The sequence below is a fragment of the Carex rostrata genome, chromosome 29 (assembly GCF_964058835.1).
Source record: "Carex rostrata chromosome 29, lpCarRost1.2, whole genome shotgun sequence".
In the NCBI taxonomy this organism is placed as follows: Eukaryota; Viridiplantae; Streptophyta; class Magnoliopsida; order Poales; family Cyperaceae; genus Carex; species Carex rostrata.
In genome coordinates this window covers 3,166,593-3,183,786 of record NC_135946.1, presented here as the reverse complement: position 1 = coordinate 3,183,786, position 17,194 = coordinate 3,166,593, and the positions used below count along the sequence as shown (strand labels likewise).

The window sequence follows — 17,194 nt, the reverse complement described above, 5'->3', positions numbered from 1 at the left end:
TCCTGATGAATTGGTTAATTGGGCCAAATGTTATATTAGAAAGGAACAACAGTGGGCCTTAAATAGATGAGCTTCGGTCTTATAAAACCAAACATATGGCAAATTGTACAAATAGTATTACTATAACCATGTATATTTTTGAAATATATTTTGATAAGATTAAGCATATCAACAAGTTCAGGAACTGAAATGACATGGTTACCAGTAAATCTCCGGTTTGTACAGAAGCTCGCTGTCTATGAAATATATATGCTCCCCAAGGACTCCAAATTTTGTACCAGAAAGAAATAGAAAGAAACAGAAAGATAAGTTTGAAATTTGATTTTATTCACTCATTGTAATTTATTGATTTACAAGAGATTGTTCCTACCTTTATATAACAATCTGAGTTATTATGAAAATCTAATTTACATTTATTTCTAATGCGCTATCTAGGCAGTGAGTATCTTTTTCTGATTTATTTCCTGAGTCATCCGTTATGCCTTGTGAGGCTGCTGTCCATTGGTTGTAACAATGGATGTGTCCATTTGTATCTTATCATTAGTTCTATTAACTTCTGAGTTCATGTTATAACCATTGATAAAATAAACTTGGATTCATGAAAATTTCAAAACCTACATAGTCTATTAATTGGAAACAGTACAAGATTTCCAGGGACATTTTGTTGAGTAGGGACACTATATTGAAACTAATTTTATTACTCTCTCAAGATATTCTTACAACTCTACTACTTAATAATCTAACATCCAAGATTACACCCTCTACTACTTATATTATCCTACACCTCCAAACTACTACAACACTCTACTACTTATATGATCCAAGATTGTTTTCTTGCTTGGATGGTGAAAATGAGGAGCAAGGCACCCTATTTATAGTTGCTCCATGAGAGCCAAAGAAACATCTAGACCTAAGATATTTTTGGGCTCTTCTAGATTTTCCTACATCTTACACTACAAGATATTTTCTTTAGTAGTTTCTAGATCAATCTTGTAATTATCTAATTGGGCTTGGGCCTCTTTGGTGCTGACTTCAACACTCCCCCTCAGCACCAACTTGATGTTGTCTTATTTTTCGGTACTCCCCGTTTATCTGGATCATCATAGTTCTTGTCGTTTCTTTTAATTTTCTGAACTTGAAGTTGTTCATACATATGCAGTCGATCTTCCAGAATAGTCATCTTCACAAAAGAAGTTTCTGAAATCTTCTTCTCACGCTGCCTTGGCACAAGTCGTCGTTGAATTCTCTTCTCTCGACGGTTCACCTGACAAGCTCCATCTTTTTGCACAAACTCTTGTACTGCAGTCTTCTCTGCAACAACAACACTCCTCTGTGTCGTCTTGTCATCATCACTCTCCTTGGTGATGGCCTCCAGTTCAGTGCTCTCTTGTGGCTTCTCCTCATCAGCCACTGCGCACCTCACAACTTCAGTCTCCTTCTTGACCGATTCTTCAACTGGTTCTTCAAAGAACCATGACTCAAAATCGATCTCCTCATCCTCAGGCTCACCAGCCTCTTCGACGTCCTCTACGTCGGCCACCGACTGCATCGCAACAGCCGCCACTGTGTCCCACTCTTCTTCACTTGGGACCTATTCTGTTGCCTTCTCCTTCGTGGTCACAGCAAAGCTTCCTTCATTCTTCCTGAACTGACACTCTCTCGCATAGTGCCCTCGTCGTCCGCAATTGTAGCACTCCACTATTCTACTCCGGTATTCACCGCTATCGGCTCCTTTATCCTCTTAGCCTCTAGGAGCTCCCCCTGAACATGAACACCTCTTGCATTGTTCATGACAAACCTTCTCCGTCTCAGGTTGTCATCGATACCGGTCTCTGCTCGATTCTCCATGTCGACCACTATACAAAGCCTTCTCCTCTTCGTGCTTTACCGTCAAACCTGCCAGCTGTTTGGCAAGAGCTTCCTGACTGGCCAACAAATTCTCCAGTTCCAACAGAGTTGGTTGTGTCGCCCATCCTTGAATTGTCGTGATGAAGGCGCTGTACTCCGGCCTCATGTCATTTAGGATTATCCGCCGCATTCTGTCCTCGCCAATTTTCGCATTGGCGTCTAGCTGCTCAATCTCCCTACACAAATTCTTTACTTTAAGAAAATACTCACTTACAGTCTTGTCACCTTGGGAGATATTCATCAGCTCCCTCTCGAGCAGTTGCAGCCGACTTGTGTTCTTCCTTGAAAACAACGCGGCAAAAACATCCCATGCCTCTTTTGGTGTCTCCACATCTTCAATGTGAGATAGCAGGCTCTTGTCCACCGTAGCCTTCAGCACAAATAACGCTCGACCCGCCTTCACCTTCCACTTCTTATAAGCTCGGATCGAATTTGGTGGTGGTTCGATCTCATCGCCACCGACAATCTCCCACAGATCTTGCCCCTGCAGATATGACTTAATACACGTACGCCAGTCTCTATAATTATAATTATTCAGTTTCTCAATCAAACCACTCATGCCACTCAAATCTGACATTTCGGCACCACGACGTACTAAGGGGTTACACAAACCTCCTAATCAGCAGGACCTTCGACACAACAACGGATTATCCGAACCTTCTTGCCAACAGGATCTAACCTGGCTCTGATACCACTTTGTTGAGTAGGGACACTATATTGAAACTAACTTTATTACTCTCTCAAGATATTCTTACAACTCTACTACTTAATAATCTAACATCCAAGATTACACCCTCTACTACTTATATTATCCTACACCTCCAAACTACTACAACACTCTACTACTTATATGATCCAAGATTGTTTTCTTGCTTGGATGGTGAAAATGAGGAGCAAGGCACCCTATTTATACTTGCTCCATGAGAGCCAAAGAAACATCTAGACCTAAGATATTTTTGGGCTCTTCTAGATTTTCCTACATCTTACACTACAAGATATTTTCTTTAGTAGTTTCTAGATCAATCTTGTAATTATCTAATTGGGCTTGGGCCTCTTTGGTGCTGACTTCAACACATTTATTTGGTTTTCAACTTGTAGTAGTTTAATTTCAACAAAAATAACTATTTTGTATTTTATGTTTTTGTTCTTATATATTAGAAATAGTATTAGGATCAATTAATTAAAATTGGACTAAATTGACAATTTTAATTTTGCTTTCTCAAATAAAGTACAAAAAAAATTAAAAAAATATATATTGTATTTTTATTTTCGTTATAGATTGATTGTGGATTCTTCGTGTAATTTGAAAATCATTCCATTTTTCACCAAATATCTTTAAATGTACCCCGTAAACAAATTAAGTCATTCGATGAACAGTAAAAAAATTATCAAATTTGTACAGGGGTGTGATTTTTAGTCATATGTCACCAAAAATTAATACTACTTCATCTAATATATATATATATATATATTTATAAAAGACCCTTATATATGTTTTAGATATTATAAAATAGTCAATCACGGATAAACAAATAAAATAGTGTTAATATATTATTTACATTTTTATTAAACTTGGTACTGAAAAATCCTAAATTCATATATCTGTATAATATAGTAAACTTATCATATAAACAAATAAAATGGTGGAATGCTAATTGTGGAGGATAAACTTTCAATTAATATATAAATGTATAATAACTATTTCATATGTATGTGTGATTTTGAGAGAGAGAGAGAAAGGTGGTTGTAAGAGGTTGCAAGTAAGGTTGTCTCTTACATGACATAAATATGAGGTTTTGTCTTTTTTGTTCCTGTCCAAACTACATTGAGACCACAGACATGTGTATGGCTTGGATTGTGCCCCTTCTCCCCCGTCTTAAAATGATTGAGACTTCATTTTTGAATTGGGTTTCATGTTTCGTGGTCCTTTTTTGGACCATTTTGATGTTGGGTCCCTCTCTTTCTAGAATATATCTAGGAATAATAATTAAGTTTTAAATTAAGAATGTAAATAGACTTCATTTTTTTTTATCTATCTTAGTTTTTTAATATTAAAACATATTTCTATTACAAGTATTTAAAAATCAACGGTCGAACCTATTAACTCATTGATTCAACCAGTGAATCTTTGATTTAAAACTTTTATTAGGTGAATATCTAGTCTGATTCAAATAACATTGCTCAAAAGCGTGGACCAAGCCTCACATTTACGAATTTAGATCCAGTCAGGTGGACCGACCATTTAAGTCTCTAACACAGATTCGGATACAGAGAATGCAAGACATTTATTCGTTGCATAAATTAAAACATTTTTTCACCTGATACCAAAAGGTACACTATGTTTTTACTTGAATACATAGTAAAACATTTTGATTGATCTATCATCTATCTACAGTTACAGGTTCATTATCTCATAATCTCTCACAACTTCAGTCACCTCTTTTCTCATAATCTATCACTACTTCTTAACCTCTTATCTCTCTCTCTCTCTTGCCAATTGAAAGAAAAGAAATAAACGTAACATTGTACTACAATGGCTGAGGCGTTGGCACTAGCAGGAGCAAGATGGGGGATGTCCATCGCAGGATGGGTGGCATCTCCAATCATCAGCAAGCTCCTCAACCAGGGTTTCTCCTACCTCGGGATGGACGTGGCTGCTCGGATTGAAAAGTTGGAGGCCACCATCCTTCCTCAATTCCAGGAGGTGATCGACGCTGCTGAGAAGCACAGCTGCAAGACCAACTTGGAGAAGTGGCTGAGACGACTGAAGGATGCCATGTATGAGGCAGAGGATGCACTCGACTTGTACAAGTACCGTCTTCTCCAACAAAAGGTACTTAGAGTGTTATATTAATTTTTTTTTTAATATTTACAACTGGAGTAATAGTCTGCAAACTTGGCCGAGTCAGACCAGAATTGAACCTAACCAAGCCGATTTTCAACCGACTTATGCGGATTGCAAGTTTCCATCGAAAAACCACATTGAACAGTGTTGAACCAGCCGATTCAAGCAATTTTAGACCGAGTTTTTTTTTTTTTTTTTCCGAGATCTGTAATGTATGGTTTGAGCAGCAGCTCCAGATTAACATCATTGGTTCGAAACCATGCTAAAAATCATACAGACCTTTTAGTTTAAATTTGGTAATTTGTTTTCTATTTGGATTTGCTCAATTTTTATTCATCGTAAATGTTAAATGAAGTTTGTCTAATTTTTTTTTTAATAAGGTGAAGAATGATGGAACCACAATGAAGAAAATTACAAACAAGCTCAGTAGCAACTTAAATATCCTATCCACTGAAGAGAAAAACCTAAAACAATGCCTCAACAAACTAGAAAAGACTGCTCTGGAGGCCAAGGATTTTCGTGAATTAATAGAGAGGCAAGTCAAAATCAATCCCACCAACTCAATTAAAGAACCCATGGTGACAACCTCCATACCTCCCCTACATATCTTCGGGCGAGATGCCGATTGTGACTATCTATTACAAGAATTGTTGGAGCCGGTAACTTTTGAACCTGAGTCCATTCAAGTTAGGAGTTACTCGGTTTATTCTATTGTTGGTGTTGGAGGGGCAGGTAAAACTACCCTTGCCCAGTTATTTTATAACCATGAAAGAGTAACTGCTGAATTTGATCTTAGAATATGGCTCTCTATGACCCGTGGACTTGATCTTGTTCGTCATACACAGATCTTTCTAGAAGGTGCCTCAAATAAAGAGTGCCCACGTTCAGATAATTTTGGTTTCCTACAAGGAGTTCTCATTGATTCGGTTAATTCAAAGAAGATTTTGGTTATGATGGATGATGTTTGGTGGGATGAAACAATGAATGAGCAGAAATGGGAGCAGCAATGGGAGCAATTTGTTGCTCCTTTGGCATATGTAAAGAGAGGCAGCAAAATTCTTGTAACAAGCCGTACAAAAAAGATGCCATGTGCGTTGCTCCCCCAAAAGATTATGCCTCTAAAAGAACTTGAGGAGAATCATTTTTTCTCACTTTTTATGCATCATGCTTTTGGTGGTTTAAAATCAAATAGTACTCACTCACTAGAGTCTCTAGAAAGATTAGGGAAGCAAATTGCCAAGAAGCTAAGCAGATCTCCTTTAGCAGCAAAAGCAGTTGGCAGTCGTCTACGTAAAAATTTGAATGAGTGGTTTTGGAGAGATACCTTGGAAAGAGACATGTTAACTGATACAATGCAATCACTTTTATGGAGTTACCAAAATCTAGATGCACCAATCCAGCGGTGCTTCTCCTATTGTGCCATATTTCCGAAAGGTTATCAGTTTAACAAGAGAGACCTGATTTTGCTCTGGGTAGCTGAAGGTTTCATTCATTCTAGTACAAGGAGGATGGAGGATGTAGGGGATGATTATTTTCAGGAGTTGTTATCTATCTTTTTCTTTCAAAAAGTGGGCAAAGAAGAATATAGTGAAGAATATGGCATGCATGATTTATTCCATGATCTAGCTGAAAGAGTTTCTAGGGACGATTGTTTCAGAATAGAAGACGGTAAATTAAGAGAAATCCCTTTAGTTGCTCGCCATTTATCCATTCAGGGTGAAAGCTTTAATGAATATATCACGAGTGTTGAAAAACTAAAGAACCTGCGTAGTGTTATCTTTATTGACCCGGTTAGGGATGATGTTATAAATACTTTTCTAAAGAAGATAGGAAAGTTCTCAAAACTTCGTGTACTGCACTTTTGCAATTGCAGCATTAAAAAACTTCCAAACTCTGTGGGAGAATTAGTGCTTTTACGCTACTTGGGTCTTTCTGAAACAGATGTAGCAGAGTTGCCAACATCAATACAAAAACTTTACAACCTGCAAACATTAAGGCTGAATTCCAAGATTACTCATTTATCAAGAGGCGTAAACAAACTTGTGAATTTACGACACTTAAAAAGTTTTGGATATCAGGCAACCTCAACACTCTCTGAAATAGGCAATTTAACCTCACTTCAAAACTTGGTCGATTTTTGGGTGAAGAATGAGAAAGGGTTCGAAATTTCACAACTAAAGCACCTAAATGAGATCAGAGGATTGTTGAGAATTCGTGATTTGAAGAATGTAAAAAATAGGGGGGAAGCCACAGAGGCCCATCTGAAGGATAAGAAACATCTTCAGCATCTTTCACTTAGATGGGGTGATGATGATGTTATGGATGGAAACTTGAATGCACACTTAGAAATCCTGGAGGGCCTTGAATCACATTCAAATCTAAAAAAATTAGATATAAATGGCTACAAGTCACCAGTGCTACCCTCTTGGCTGTTTCAACAAGGATCCCATGATAATTTGATATCTCTGGAACTGAGGAAATGTCCTTCCTTGGAAGTCCTTCCACCTATCACCACCTTGTTTCCATGTTTGGCCTCAATAATCATAGAAAAACTCCCCAAGATAACAAAACTCCCTCTGTTTCCATCGATCCTTAAGGACCTAACTATAATAGAGTGCTGGTCTCTTGTGTTCATCTATGAGGAAGAACTGCAAAAAGGTGACTATGAAGTGAGGCTTCTGAAGGCAATGCAAGATTGTCAATTTAAATTTATTCTTGAAACCATACCTGATATAAAGGATCGTGCATTGAGAAAATTATTTGAAAAGTTCTCAGAGCTAAGAATATTAATGGAAAGGGAGAGCCATGGCAAAGTAAATGATATGAGCATGCTTGCCATGAATATAGAAAGTGCTGAGATAACCGCAGATGGTATCTGGGAGGCACATCTCCAATTAATAAAACTAACAATGGAGTATATTTATAGAAAGAAAGATAAGTACCCTTTGATCGTACCACCAGGCCTTGAAAAATTGAGGATTTCTTCTTGTTACATTACTGACGAGGATTTAATGCATTGCCTTGCACAGCTCACTTTCCTCAAGACCCTCTCCATTTGGATGGCATAAGAACAATCACAGTCCTCCCTCCAAAGGAGGTCTTATGTCAACTGGCAGTGCTCAATCACCTAACTATTGATAGGTGTGACTACTTAATTTCGCTTGGAGGTCTACATGCTCTCGTCTCAATAAAAGAACTATTCATATGGGACTGCCCTTGCTTAGAGATTTCAGGAGGAGGCAGGGGCACTCTTCCCTTTTCACTGGAATATGTAGGAATCAGGGATTGTTATTCTATTAGACACTTTCAAGTTATAGATTTGCAGTCACTTTCTCATGCCACTTTCATTAACTGTGAACAACTAAAATCAATGGAACTGAGAAATCTTTCATCACTAAAAGAAGTAGAGATAAGAAGCTGTCGTGAGCTTGAACTGATTTACTCTGACACACCGGTCTTGGAGAGGCTGGTAGTTGAGAAATGCTTCGCCTTGCAGAAAACCTTCTCCAGTTGTAATATGGCATGGGCATCCTTGAAGAAGATTGAAATTAACAGCTTTAGCATGCTTGGTAAGTTGCCCTCGAGGGGTGAACTGGTTAATTTGGAAGATTTAATAATTAACGGGTCAAATGAAGCATTCTTCAACGAAGATGAATTTGGGTGCCTTACCTCACTGTATCACTTCTCCTTATTTAATTGTGAGGTTCAAGCTTTGCCATGTTCTATGAAGAACTTCTCCTCACTGGGAAGGATAAGTCTGTGGGATTGTCATGAGTTGCTATCATTGCCTGACATGCCTGATATCTTGCAATCCCTCACTTTGGGAAACTGCCCTTCGATTGCATCACTTCCAGTTTTGCCAAAGTCTCTGCGGTATCTAGGAATATGTAATTGCTCTATATTGAGTAAACGATGCCAATAACCCAATGGGGAGGATTGGCCAAAGATTTCCCATGTCAGGAGGAGAAAGATTGATTGACAAAATTAGTGATCCCATCAATTGCAGGGATTGAAGCATTGGTAACATTGGTACATTTTGTCATTAATATAATTGTTGTAGAAAAAATGATGTTTGTCCCATTCATTGGTTAGTTTGCTGATATGTTTTCCTAAAAAGAAACTCGAATTTTGATCTTTTTGGAGCAAATATTAGATTGATGGAGTTAATTATAGATGGAGAACAATTAATTGATTTCACTCTGGTAATTTATCTTAAAGTGTTTCTTTCTGTATTTCTATTATGTTAGTTTGTTGATATAAATTTATTCTCTACCTTGTAGATTTGCTATTTGCTAATATCCTCGATTAATGCTATATGAGATGGAGATTTACCAGTTGTTTCTTTTCTTCAATGCTATTCACGTGCATGGTAAGTATTTAAATTAATTTTAAAGTAAATAAAAGTACAAAAAAAATTATAGTTCTGTAACAATTAATATTTTTATTGTTACATTTTACATGCTTTACGTTCTATATTAAAGAGTGTGGCTTGGGCATCAAATTGACGGTCAGAAACAGGTGGTGATTGACGCGCCAGAAGCATGAAGTACACTGGATTCAAGCAGAGGTTGCAAAGCACATATTGCCCTCATCGGCCAACTCATATCCCTGTCAGACAGATTTTGGACAGGTATAATATTCATAACAATTGAAATTTAAATTCAAATCATAATTTTGTGTTAAACCAAATTTATTTTCAATTTGGTCATGCAAGACAAACACTCGATGGTTTTCACATACCAATCAAGCCTTCAATTTGTATCATTTTTTTCTATTGATTGAGTTCTCTAAAAACGATACCAATATTAATTTTTTTTTTAAGATGCCGCGAAAACCGATCGGTAGCTAGATTGTTCATCTAATTAAGTTTTTTGAAGATGCTACGGATGCCAATATGTGTTACTTGCTTTTCAACATTTTTTAATTGAAAATTTTCTTTGCTTTATAGAGATCGACTCAAGAAGTTGGATTGTGGGCATGGTGGATAGTAGTTCATCCTCATTAGTTGTGGTTGCCCCTTGAACAAATTAAATTGCAAGTGTGATGCAATCCCAAGATCTTTTGACATGGCCTCTAATAGCTCGCCCGTCAATTTGTTGAGCACAAACAAATTATACTACATACTCACCGATCGAATCCCTGAATCAATTTTCCAAAAGTAAATAATCTAAGAAAATCTTTGCAATCTCTGCCAAACTAAACTGGGGGTCCCGCAGCTTAGCAAGGTCGATGAATGATGGGCAGCTCAAAGAAGCCTTTTTCAGCAACTGAATCGGTCTCAATCCAGGCATGATGTACCGATCCGGTACCTTACTAGATGAGGCACCAAAATTGGATGCAAGAACTTGAACACTCTCAGTTTGGATGAACTTGAGCTTAACAGTACTACCAAATTTTTCTTCTAGAGTAGATGCCATTTTTCTTTATTGTTTTCCTTGTATGGCCTTCTCTGTTTAAATAAGGAATGTATGCTTCATGGCCATCTATTAATGATTGTGGGACAGAGCCTGGATGCTTTCTATTAAAATACTAATATATGTTTACATAGTCAAATTAGCTTTCTGTTAAAATACTAATATATGACACCGCCCATTAATTAGTTTTGGCTTATTGGAGTTTGTTGTAAAATATATATATAAAATATCTTCTTGAAAATACAAAACAAAATGATATTAAATATAATTTTGGTAAATCAACGAAACATTTATTACTGTTTTGACTCGTTAATAAAAACTCTCATGCTATTGGTGCTGACTCTTAAAAGCCTCTCCATTCAGTGGATGAATAGATTCATTTCAGTGTTGCTTCAGCAGTTAACAATTGTAAGATTTCATTGGTTCAGAGAGAGCATGACATCAAGGTGTAATGTTTATTCTTTTGACTATTCGTACATAGATTGCATTTTGAGATCTTGTGAAAGATAATAAATAAGTGAAACCAAATGTGAAATGAAAAGATTATATGAACATATATAAAATACAAACGATGAGATAAATATCATTGCAGTGGTGTCTATTTATGTAACTTTAGTTGGTTGAAAACGAGAAAGAAGATGAGTAATAAATTGAGGAAATGAAACTTATTATTGGGCCTAGATATTTAGGATTTTGTTGGGCTGACTATATATTATTATTTGGAATTTCTACATTACACAACTCATTTCTAAATAAAAAAGAATTAAAAGAATGTAGACAAATAATTAAAACGTACGCTTTTAACAAAAGTATAAAGTTTAACTCAATTTAATACAAAAAAAGGTAAAATGTATTTTACTAAAAAAATTTATATAGCACATTGAACAAGATATCGTGTATACAATTATATATCGTGGAAACAAGATATTTTATTCATTTAAAAAGATTTGGTACATTGAACAAGATATCGTGTATACAATTATATAATATTAGGAAATTATAATTCATGACTTTACATAATATTAAAATTCCACACTTATAAGATGTATGTAAAAGACATTGTATACTGTTCGTGTATCCAGTTATTATTTGAATTCACACTATAATTTGTAATCATCAATATTAAAAGTTAAGAAAACTTTTCACAATCACATTTTTCGTATCATGAATAAACATGTCTGAATTATAATTTACGGTACAAAAGAAATGTATAAACACGTGCATGTGTCTCATAAAAAGAAATATCTATTTTAAAACATCTAAAATTTGGATTGACTATAGTAAAAAAAGTTCAAAAAAAATGTAAAATTTGATCTGCAAGCACATTTTAATATATCCATTATGTTGAACGGTTTGGATTGACTATTTAAACTTTGAAAATATAGATTGTAATTTGATGCTATCGAAAAAGGGTGTATGTGGATCCTCCTCTTTTAATATCACTATATATATAGAACAGTATGACAACATTAATTGAGGGTAATTCTCCAATTAGAAAATCAACAATTAGTGAAGTAGTGGTTATATAATTGGTGGAGAGTCACCGTTGATTATAGCAAAAAGTGAGCCAAGTGACCCGCTTTACAATTGACCACTACATACAAACCTTTGTGACCAATGCCCATGACCCACTGGATTGGATACGAAAACATAAATAGCATCTAATTCAAAAATTTGGCTCAGAGTCACATGTAGGGGTGAGTAAATCGCTCATAACTCGTGAGCCGCTCATAACTCGCTCATTAAAAGTTCGCCTAAACTCGCTCATTTACTTAATGAGCGAGCATGAACATGACCCAACTCGCTCATTAAGCATTTGCCACATCTAATCCTTGCCACATTTAATCCTATGTAATTCTGTGTAACATCAACCTTGCCTCATTAAGATTCACTACTAGAATTCACTCTTTTTTCATGCTCCCGAAAATGGCTTTTTCCAAGAGATTACCCTTGAAAAAAGCCCAAAAATCGCCATTTTCAAGCGCTACCCTTGAAAATACTACCGTTGATAATACCCTCCTTGAAAATAGTCAGTATTTCCAAGGAGACCGTTGGAAATACTATTTTCTAGCTTTTTTCAAGAGACTACCCTTGAAAAAAAGGCCGTTGGAAATACTTTCAAATTTGACTTCTGTCTACATTATTTTCAAGGGGAGCATCGTGGAGCCCACTAGATTATTTTCAAGGGAAGCATCGTGGAGCCCACCAGATTATTTTCAAGGGGAGAGAACATGGGTCCCACTTGAACATTTCCAAGGGTGACACCCCTGGGACCCACTTGAGTATTTTCAAGGGCAGTTTATGGAGGACCCACCCCAGCAAATTCATGGCCAACAAAAGTGGGCCCCACCTGGTCAGATGTTGGTGCTATTATTTGAATGGGTTCGTGCATTTTTTCCATGGAAATACCTCTGAAAATACTAGCCTCCTTTTTTTTGTACCAGAATGCTTTCATTGGATTATTCTCCCGGTACCAACCCAATATTGCTTTACAATCCCCAATTCTCATTCAAACTGATAACACATCTTACAAATCGATAAAAAACACATTGAGAAAAGAGATTGCAAAACATTTAATAAGCATAAATCATTAACATAGCATAATCAACACATTGTATCAAAAGAAAGTGAAAAACCCTTTACAACACAGTATTGTGTACTTGCACACTACTAATATACCCAAAATATACCCACTATGCTATGAGTTAACAAAAATTCACATAATAAGTTACCACCTAGTTTCTTGATATGTTAGAGGTTGTAAATTCACCAAAATGTGCACTTTCGGACACTAAAAGGTCTGGTTAAAGTTGAAGATAGATTGCCACCTACAATATTAAGAAAACATCCATGTGAGCATCCATGTGAAATTATCGAGTCTGTTACCTACAATATTAAGAAAATAAATTATGAGAATTATATTATTATTATTAGCTTGGAAATGTATTTTGCAAAAATGTGATAAGTTACTAAAAATTGTACTCTACCTTGCTGCTGTTTATCATGGACGATGGCAAGTTTTGCCTGGACATATAGTTTGACTTATCCTCACTGTAGAAGGTATAAGTTAAATCTCAGTTGCTAAAATTTCAATAATTGAAATTAAATAATAATAAATAAAATATTGGATGTAAAGTACATGTTGGTACCCAGGACTAACATGGCCATACCATTATAAACAGACAATAGATTGACAAGGTTAATTTGTTGGGTATCTTTGGTTATAATGATCAGTGTGTCAATTGTCAAAGTAGTATCTAATTATGGTAGAATGAATCTCATTATTATCACTCCATGTTGTGTTTTTAACTTGACCATCTTGCTAGTGTAAATTTGATAAAAAAAGTAACTAGATGTCAACCAAATAATAGTTTTTTGTTCTTTACATCAACTGCTTGTGGAGAGGCTAGTTTTCAATTAATTCAACATGTTTGAGGCAAATTAACCACTTTATATGCAATTTTAAAACTAGAATTGCTAAGATAAACCAATGTTCGATGATGATCACAAACACAATTAGTAGGCATCAATGCAAATACAATAATGATATGAGGTGCAATTTGAATTAATAAAAAATGCTTTGCATATAATTATGGTCATACAAGCAAGGATAGGTATAATGAAATACTAGTTTAAACTTGATTAAGCAACCAAAGTAGGAAACATTTTCAGAAATTGGCATACCTGTACTGTACTGGTACTGTACCAATGTCTCGTCATTTTCACAATTTTAATCAAGTGATTTGTATCAGTGTACCTGTACTGTACCAATGTCTAAATAATAGAAAATAGAAGAGAAGGCAAGCAATATTGATACCAGTATCATAAAAAAATAGCAGGCTTGAAAAGATATATAATCTATGATACCTTTTGAAAAAGGACAAAACTATCCTCCTTATATGGATATCTAAAGCAGAGTTACAAATATCATTAATTGTCAAATAAAGCCTCTTAATTTTGGGCTAAAGACTAGAAAGTTCATCATTATTTTTGAACTTACTGGTTGTATATAGTCGCAATCAAAACCAGCATATTCATTGAAATGATTCTCAATGTCGTATCCTCTGTAACTGTATGAGCCATACTCAAATCTATGAAATAAAGTTTACCTATCCAAATAATAAATATGAAAAAAGCATAAGTTACTATTAATTGACAACTACAATTATGGATTGTCAGAAAGCAAAACCTGCATTTTTTCAATTGAGAATTAACAGCACAAGTGAAACATCACTAAGGCTTTAACTTCTAAAAAATGAGAAGTTACTTTAGATGGAGGAACAACCTTTGCCAAAAATTTCGAAAAAAAAAATACTTAAGAGAGAGGAAGGTTACCTTGCAAGTCATTTAGCAAAATATTTTCAAAAAGCAAGTCATTGTATGAAAAGGTGGAAAAATTTAATAGATCGGTAAGATCCTGTTAAAAAATAAAAAAAATAAATACTACAAGCACCAAAAGCATAGAATAAATAACTACAAGTATATATGAAAGTACCTTAAGTTCATTAACTTGCTTATGAATCTGGACTGCTTTTTGTCATCATCGAACTAAAGCTTTTCAGCTAAAACCAAAATATTAGTTAGTTTTCAATTCAACATTAGTTAATCAAACAAATGCCAAGAATACAAAAGATAATCCCCCAAGGATTAAAATATAAATTTTGCATGCTAGTACATTCTTATATAGAAATCATGTTGAATAACTCAGATTGACATTTGGACTTTAAAAATGAAAATATTGATCCGTAGGACGGACCAATATGCACTATGCATATATAGTACCATAGCCTCACTCTTAATTCTATTGCCACCTATATAGAAGTCAAGTATAAGGCCAGCATGTAAAACCAAGTGTGCATTCATCTCTTCCACAAGCAAACTGCAGCCCTAATTGACATGATGAAACAAGGATACCAACAAAAAAGTAAATCCAAAATACGTACCCCATGTAGGAGATGAATATTGCACACAACAACTCGACCAGAGCTAAAATCAAGCAGTTATAGTAGCATATTAGCAAATATGGCAAAGGCTACAATAATATTCAATTATGACCAATTGAGCCTCCATTAGCCCCTCAGCACTGCAATTCACCATTTATTCAGTTTTTAGTGCCTAATAATGAAAACCAATGTGGAATTGATACAATGTGAGAAATAGGGAAATAATATGAGAAAGACAAAAAAAATAAAAACTAAGTTGAGAGACATTCTCTGAAAATAGTCCACTGAATCGCTTGTATAGTTTTTTTTAGTTATTTTGGATTCAATGGAGGCTTTAATATGAAATTCTGGGTGTGGGGGGTTGACCAACTGAGAATACTTACTCCGTCACAATCTTGTCAAAAATTAACATGTACTATAATCCTAAAGCAATTTACTTGGACCATCTCTTTATAGCCTTCAATTTTCTGGAAAAGGGGCAAATGAAGAAAATTTATTTGGACTATCTATTTACCATTAATAGCTGACAGTTCAAAAGTAATTCCTTCCTTCCTATAGTATGGCTCGTAAGCTCCCAAAATCACATCATGAAACAAAATCATGCACTACCCTTTAGTCAGTTTCACCATTTTACAAGTGCTAATAGATGCATGATAAGACCAAAATTTACCTGGTACTTTCTTCACGGCTACTGTTGGCTTGATGAAACCCTTTACCTGATTTACACCGCACCAAGAATAAAGGAAATAAGCGAGATTATTGTGCTGGAGAGGAGGCGGTGTCTCGGTGCAATCTGGGAGAAGGTTCGGATTGAATGAGATGAGGGAGATCTGAGCGGGTTTGGAAGGATTGGGTCTAAAAGGAGAAGAAAGGAAGCGAGACGACTGAGCGGGGTGATTTGGGAGTGAGGGTTTTAGGTTCTTTGCTGTAGAGGACCTGATATTTTCTAAAAGTAGGAGATAATTTTGAGAGGGAATTCAAGGAGGGAAGCCAAAAATTTAGGGTTTTGGCGCTCGTGCTCGGTTTTTCACTGAGAGTAAAGAGAGTAGTGGAGAGGAGGCGTTAAGTCCAGAGAGTATAAGTGTTCATACAGTAGTAGTTTGTACTGCATATACTGGGAGAAATCACAAACTTTGAGGTAACGTGATTTTTGTGTTTAGATCGGCGCCATCTGATCATTATTATGCACAAATATTAAAAGATCTTGTACATCACTTAAGGTCGGATCTAAACAGAAATATTATGTTACCTCGGAGAATAGGCACTCCCTACCCACAACATCTAAAATTAAGACATCATGGCCCTTCATTACTTATCTGACGGCTCAAAACTTGATCTTACTAATTAGATAATACATGTACAACAAATAATATGAAAAAAATTCCAAAAAAATTAAATTAAATTATTTACATCTTATATAACCAAATCATAGTTATAATTGTCCATCTTATAAACTTTTATTATTATTTACCCCTCCATATTTAACAAATATATATGAACCGTTCATTTTCACGTGAGAAATCAACGGTTGATCTGTAATTAAATTATTCCATATTTGTTTTAAAATGATCAAGGGGAAAAATTGAACGTAACCAACATAAAAATTCTGAAGTTTTATTATGTTTGAGCTTCGATCTAATGTGAAGTGTTCATAACCCTTTGATGTTTTGATATTCCGTCGACTTGATGGATCGGTAAATAAAAATAAATTTTCATCAAAATTTGCTGCAGGAATGTATATGCAGTGCTCTTTAATTTCAACGGTTCCGATCGACCAACGGACGACGCGTTTACGTGCGCCTTCATTAACCCACAAAGCAAGAGTATATGTTTTATGAAACATATACTCTTGCTTTGTGGGTTAATGAAGGCGCACGTAAACGCGTCGTCCGTTGGTCGATCGGAACCGTTGAAATTAAAGAGCACTGCATATACATTCCTGCAGCAAATTTTGATGAAAATTTATTTTTATTTACCTATCCATCAAGTCGACGGAATATCAAAACATCAAAGGGTTATAAACATATGTAAATCTGAACCGTTTGATTAAAATTGTGCCATCCTGATTATTAATGGACATTTCC

The 17,194-nt window shown here is 35.4% G+C and overlaps 2 protein-coding genes across 2 annotated transcripts in view; one reads left to right on the top strand and one right to left on the bottom strand.

Annotated features, from left to right (window-relative positions):
- Positions 1-1,816: 1,816 nt before the first annotated feature.
- LOC144546153 (uncharacterized) lies at positions 1,817-2,485 on the bottom strand. Its single transcript, XM_078294679.1, has one exon. The coding sequence runs from the start codon at positions 2,483-2,485 to the stop codon at positions 1,817-1,819; it is 669 nt and encodes a 222-aa protein (XP_078150805.1).
- Positions 2,486-4,347: 1,862 nt separating this feature from the next.
- LOC144546152 (putative disease resistance protein RGA4) overlaps positions 4,348-17,194 on the top strand; it is a gene marked incomplete at its 3' end in the record, with an annotated part of 30,366 nt that continues 17,519 nt past the window's right edge. Inside the window, exon 1 of the mRNA XM_078294678.1 lies at positions 4,348-4,741. Coding sequence (XP_078150804.1) covers positions 4,442-4,741 — 300 coding nt within the window. The remainder of the gene's footprint in view (positions 4,742-17,194) is intronic.

Excerpts from the sequence above, each read along its gene's own strand:
- LOC144546153 (XM_078294679.1), bottom strand. The coding sequence starts at position 2,485 with ATGTCAGATTTGAGTGGCATGAGTGGTTTGATTGAGAAACTGAATAAT.